We start from the raw sequence: 6,825 nt of genomic DNA, 5'->3' as shown, positions 1-6,825 counted from the left end.
AATCTAGCAGCGAACTCATAAACACATGCTCATCATAATCATCTACATCCATAAAATTAACCAAATGGGTCCTCCTACATCACGTGTTGCATTGCTAGCAATCCTGCTAGTGCAATGAGGTAAGGGAGCATCCATCCTACTCTCCTAGAGAGTGTAGTGCGTAACAATGATCTAGGGCATGTTTTGGTTGCATTTACAACAACCATTTTAACTGTACAACATCTTCCACTACGTGAGGCAAACCATCATCATAACCCTGTTGTTCACGAGCATGTGGTGCAATAATAGTTATGTGTATGATGTCCGTCTAACCATTTACAATAGGCACAGGCTCCAAAGAAAGTGGCAAAAGACCCTCAATGACATTATCAATGTCATGGGTGGTTGGCATTTGAAATTGATCATGTGAAAATGGAACATTTTTAGCAAATATGACATTCCTATTGACAAAAACTTCATTCATGAGTGGATCATACAAGCAATAGCCCTTTCTTTTAGAATTGTAGCCAATAAATATGCATTTTACAGCCTTGTTATCAAGCTTTCCATGAAGCTTCTTGGAAACATGTGCATAGGCTATGCATCCAAACACTTGAAAGCAATCAACTTTGGGTTTATTGTCCTGCCAAGCTTCGAATAGTATAATTGTCTTTAGTGTCTTAGTGGGTGCATGATTTACAACATGATTCACGCATTGAAGGCCTTCTAGCCAAAACTTATGAGGTAGTCTCTTGCTTTTCAACATACAATGAGTCATCTCCATAAGTGTTAGATTTTTTCTTTCAATAACACCATTTTGTTGAAGTATCATTCTAATAGTGGCTTGATGTATAATATCATTGTCAAGCAAATATGTCTCAAAAGCATGAAATATGTACTCCCCCCCCTCTTTTTGTGCGAAGTGTTTGTACTTTCAAGCTAGCTTTAGCCTTAAGCTTTGCAACAAGATATTTAAAAAGCATAAACACATCAAATTTTGCTTTTAGCCCATACCCCCATGTATATTGAGAGTAGTCATCAATAAAGGTGACAAAATAAAGATGATTCCCAAGTGCATGTGCCCTCATGGAACCACAAACATTAGAGTGAATAAGTTGCATTTTTAGGATAGCGTGCACTACACCATCATTCTTGAAAGAAAACACCATGTATTAGATTAAGTTGGCGATAAAATTTGTGATGTTATATTCTCTGGTTATAAAAGCTACAAGAGATTCTTCTTTTTGTATATGTGCTTTGTTCTTTGGTATGAAATTTTGTGAGCTGTTTAATATATACAAAGCACCTACATCTTTTCTTGTGGGATTAAGTCATAATTGCATTTCATCCGCAAATGGATCCATCCATTCAGATCCATTAACATATATCCATATAGTATGATCCATCTAGTTTGATTTAATACATACGATCCATTAGAGCTTTAAAAATGTAACTTATTGTACTTTTTTTTTTTGCTTTAACCTATACCTCTCTTCCTCTTCTTTCCCTTCCTTACCTCTATCTCTATCTCTATATTCTCTTTTACCTCTATGTAAGCCTCTTCATGAAGCCTTGACATTATATACAACTCACCTTAAGAAAGCACCATGAATAGAACCAATGCCTAGCATGATCCAAACTAATAATCTTAAGTTAACAAGGTCCATAGTTAAAAGTGTCCTCAATTGTCCATAATTAAAAATGTGCAGGACACTATATTTATGTCAAGAATCGCGTGGTGGGGGGACTTGCTCAAGATGCTGCGCTGAACACACACAGAATACACAAGGAGAAGCTTACTCAAGAGACAAGAAGAGAGATGGATGCCAAAACGTTTTCTTATTGGTTTCTTCTTATTCTTTCACACACTTTATAATGTACACAAAGTATAGATAAGATACAACATAAAGGAAAGTGGCCTTACTAAGTCAAACAATGCATAACCGACTACACTAGTCGACTGGCGCTATAACTATGCCAGCTGTAAATAGGTGTAATAACTTGAATATAATAAGTAATGAGTCAGTGGCCATGTGAGAGTCATAACGACCACCGACGTGCTAAGTGTAGACGTGTGGACCCATCTAACCAGGCGGTCCATCATCAATGTATGCATGTGTTGAGCTTGTCATCTCAACAATTTAGAGACATCTACATGGAGCTAGAGGAGATTAGTTAAATTGAGCCTCATGTACTCATAGAGAGCAACGATCCACTACTCAAAGGTGTTGCATTTGATAGTAGCCCAAAAGTGGTAGTTAGGATTTACGTGAGGTGTGACTCTAAGAGCTCGACTACTAATATTTGTGAGGATTTTCATGGCCATACAAAGCAATGCATTTCATCTGACATTTAGTACCATGATAAGTCCACAAACTAGATAGATCGAACACATCATATATGAGTACCCTAGATTAGGTGTGTAGAGGAGCTTACTTTGAAAAGATGTGTAGGTTCTAATGGGGAACATTTTATTAGCACTTACATATGCTCATATTTTGCATCTCTCTTTCATAAAGTAATAATAAGCAAACCACCATTGCCCTTTCTTCCATAGCCTAGACACTTGTGTGGCTGCCCAATTGGCAACTAGTCCAATTTGTGCAGCATTTGTTTGTGCACTCTATATGTCCACAAACTAAGTTGCACAAACAAATCTATGAACACACACACACACACACACACACACACACACACACACACACACACACACACATAGATTCTTCCATACAAGGCATTTCAAAAGTGTGCTTCAAACCTATATGAAGAGATACGATTGTAGGACGTTTTTGCAATGTTTTCTTTTGTTTTCTTGTAGAAATAATATCCCCTTGTAGAGTAGATATTATTTCTACATCATGATTAATCATACGATTGAGGCCATAGGTTGTATTCAATAGCTCTTAAGCACAAGGTGAACCATCTCACATCAATGATCTGAGCATTTCAGTGTTTGAATCAAGAGTCATGGTGAAGTAGGACAAGTACCTTCTTGTGTCAATGGCCAGAGGAGTGTATGGCCATGACCCTTGGGAGGAAATCCAATTAGTTGTTAGGTTTGGTTAGTACATACATATGATCTCTGTGTGCATGCATGCACACACGCGTGTGCATCCATGCACTTACGTATTGCACACTCAACCAGTTTTAAATCTCAGGAAGCTTTACAGCCAAGTAAAAAGTTCACAAGTGGAATTAACTTGTCACAGGGGAAACTAAGAGAATAACACACCACCTTCTGCAAGGGGAATGAGAAAGGCTTTAGCATCTATATTCCTTCTGATAGGACTACTCTAGGTTAGTTAAAACTCAAAACTGTGAGCTCAATTGAGCCATGCATTCTTCATCCTGATCTGGAGTGCAGTCATGTTCAGTAATTACACAAAAGTCTCTGCACCACTAAAGGGTATCCTCATCCATACCTTCAAGCAATTTGACCACAGAGCTCATTTTAGGCCTCAAAGAAGGGATCTCTTGAGTGGATCGAATTACTATTTGCACAAGCCTAAATAGCTCTTGCTCTGGAGCAGTATCAGCCAGCCTTTTATCCAACACTTCTTTCCTATAATCACTCCTATCTAAAGCACTGATCCATTCCTGTAAATCCACACTTGAATCCATGCTGTCAATGCTCTTGCCAGTTAGAAGCTCAAACACCAACACTCCATAGCTATACACATCACTTTTCTCATTTATAGGCAGGTTCAACAGCCACTCAGGTGCCAGATAACCCCTGGTACCTCTCATTGTGGTAATTAGATGGCTCTGTAGGTCCTTGCACATGATCTTACAAAGACCCAAGTCAGAGATCTTAGCCCTCTTCTTGGAATCCAGAAGGACGTTAGCTGGTTTTAAGTCACAGTGTACTATTCTCCTATCAGTCCCTTCATGGAGGTATGCTAAACCCCTCGCAATGCCCACGGCGATCTCATAGCGTTCTGGCCAATTAAGCATAATTCCAGATTCTCCTGATATGTACTTGTCCAGAGACCCACCTTCCATGTACTGATATACCAGCAGGCGATGCTTGCCTTCCATACAAAATCCCTGAAGGCGAACTAAATTTAAATGGTCAATCCTGCCAATGGCTGCTACCTCTGCCTCGAACTGCTTGTGTCCTTGTCCTGTGCCTTCCAGCTGCTTTACAGCTACTTCAGTGTCTCCATTAATGATACCTGCATAAACACAACCAAATCCTCCCCTTCCTATTTCTTGTGCAAAACCATTGGTAGCCTTCTGCAAATCATGGTAGGAAAACCTTGGTGGCAGCCCTGGTAAACTTCTTAGAAAGGCTTTCTCACTCCTGTTTACTGTTCTTTGCTTGGCCCAAAATACCAGCAATGTTATTGTGGTGACCACAAACGCAGTGCCTAGACCGACTAATATTCCTAAGACCATTTTGTTGATCCCATGGGTGGATGCCTCTGATACAAATGAGACAGGTGCAGTGGTTTTGTCTTTAGGAGTGGAAAGAACTTTCAAATATGCAACCTGATTGAAGTTTGAGGTCTCCATGATGGTTAGCACATCATTGAAAATGAGATAGCATGAGTTTGGTAGGCTTAAATCAGAAAAAACAGCAAGGCACGAGCAGTTCTGCATGCAATCTTGTTTGCAGCGGTCCAAGGGCAGGCTAGAAGAGTTCGCAAATTGATTAGAGAAATAAGTGAAACCTGTTCCAGACAGCTGCACAAGTTCCACATCATGCCCACATTGATGAGAGCTTTGAGAAGGCAAGCAGCTATAATGGCCAGGATAAGACGAATTAACATAAAAGGAGGAAGGGCATGTGCAATTCACATTGGCATTCTGCGAGCTGTTGGCCTTGCATATCCCATATGTGCCACAAGCCATTGGATTCTCACAATCTGTCTGCAATGCAGCATAATTTTCAATCCAGAACACACCTTGATATAACTGCTGGACAGCAAAGTTACCATCTGCAGTCAGGATGCCAAGCAGCTGCTGCGGATAAGAGGCTTGAACCCTTTGTGTTGTAGTGGAAAGCACAAGAGAAGAATCCGCTGCAAAAAGACCAAGGCCTCCTTGGTAAAGGGATGCATACTGAACAGTGCTAAGGTTTGCATGGATCTGATTGCCTATGCTGCTCTTTAGGCTCCAATAGAGTGCCTTCTTTCCAGATGGATCTAAAATGGCATAAAGCCGCAGGTCTCCACCTTCAAGCACCATGGTATAGGATCCTCCTGAGTGGTATCCTGAAGCATCAGCAGCCATGAGAGACATCCCTTGTTTGAATTGTTGGCTCTCTAGAAGAACATTAGTAGGGTGATCAAAGGTCTGCCATATTGTGCCATTGGTAGAGTTGATGAGTGCCAAATTGCCTGAATCCTGGATCTGCAAGCTCTGGACACCTTTTCCTTTTGTACGAGTACTCCAGACAACTACCTGAGAAGTGTTCGGGTCTTTTGTACTAGTCACGAGGAGCTGCAAGTCCCCATCATCCCCAAGCTTCAGAGTACAACTGATGTTCTCTGCGCCCAGGGTGTGGTTCGTGCGGTTTGAGTAATTAGCCACCCATACCAGCGTTGCGCCTTGCATAGCCATTTCGTTGCTGACTGTAAGGGTTGCATTGCCACAGTCCAAGGAGACTATGTATCCTCCAGATGGGGATTGGAGCACAACTAAGGGTTGAGACCCATTGGAGGATTGGGCAGTGAAGGCAGTACCCAGGCCAATGGTGGAGTCGTAGCCACTACACCGAGCAGATAAACAGAAGAGGAGGAAGGCCAAGATGTGGAGATGCAACAAACTGAATGGAAGCCACATATTGACAAAAAGCTACAGAGGAAAGGGGGAAGGGGAGGGGGAGGGTAACTGGTTGTAGGAGCAGAGACGGTGATCATCGAAATATCAGAAAGCAGCACTGATACTGTGATGAATACCTGGTCAAATTGTGGGAAATTGGGCCCCCTCCACCTCCTCCTCCTCCTCGTCTTCTTCTTCTTCTTCTTCTTCCTGTTCTTCCTCCTTTGACTGTGGGTTTCTGTCAAAGAAAAAGAACCGCCGATCTGGTGGAGCCTTACACCTTTACAAAATTTGCAGACCCGTGACGATCACAGTCTTGGAAACAGCACTCAATTTGTTGGGCAGTCACTGATCACCGATCCAATCATCAATCAACAAGTAGCAATCGCCTGACAGCAATTCACTATACTATATAGTAGTGACTAGTCTAAGGTCTTTGAAGAAATCAAAGAGCCTTGTTCAAGCAAACCTTTCTATTCAGGAAAAAGACCCAACATTATTACTTCTTCAAATTAATGAAGAAATTAATGTGATGCCATGTCTCGCAGTTTATTTGTAATACCCTTACAATGCCCTGCATGGGTAGACCATAGAGTCAGGACACGCCTAGATCAATTGACCTAGGTATATGTTCAATGTAGTAGAGCTAATGCAAGTGTGGTTGAGATGCTTGCCTTGTACTCCTAAATTTGTGGGACTCCAAAAAGTGCAAAAGTATCACAAAACATAGTATTAGATAGACTCTAACAAGTTTGAGTAAGTTACAACACACACACACAATATCATATATCTCTCTCTTTGGAAATGCATTTTTAAGCATTTACTCCCTTCTTTATTCTATTCTATCGAGCATCTGTGTGTTGTACATGCAAGGTCCACATAAGTGTAAACTTCTATGTGGCTGTAGCCTTTTCTTGGGAGAGCCCCTCTAGGCCAAGTAAATGAACTCAGGCATGGCGAGGCTCATATGTTAGTTTGTCACTAGGAATCGAACCTGGCTTCCCACACACAACACCCACAAATGCCTTATTTGTTACTCTAACACTAATGGGTGTAAAAGTATGAATTCAGGATGAGACC

The 6,825-nt window shown here is 41.2% G+C and overlaps 1 protein-coding gene across 1 annotated transcript; it reads right to left on the bottom strand.

Moving 5' to 3' along the window:
- Window positions 1-2,808: 2,808 nt before the first annotated feature.
- On the bottom strand, window positions 2,809-6,094 carry LOC148009151 (G-type lectin S-receptor-like serine/threonine-protein kinase At5g35370). Its single transcript, XM_087673774.1, has one exon. It carries the CDS (start codon window positions 5,764-5,766, stop codon window positions 3,379-3,381), a length of 2,388 nt encoding a protein of 795 aa, XP_087529900.1. The 5' UTR covers window positions 5,767-6,094; the 3' UTR covers window positions 2,809-3,378.
- Window positions 6,095-6,825: the final 731 nt, after the last annotated feature.

Source organism: Lygodium microphyllum, unplaced genomic scaffold (genome assembly GCF_053477565.2).
Source record: "Lygodium microphyllum isolate KBCC unplaced genomic scaffold, Lygodium_microphyllum_v1.1.10 scaffold_37, whole genome shotgun sequence".
NCBI lineage: Eukaryota > Viridiplantae > Streptophyta > Polypodiopsida > Schizaeales > Lygodiaceae > Lygodium > Lygodium microphyllum.
This window is presented reverse-complemented; position numbering and strand designations above follow the sequence as displayed.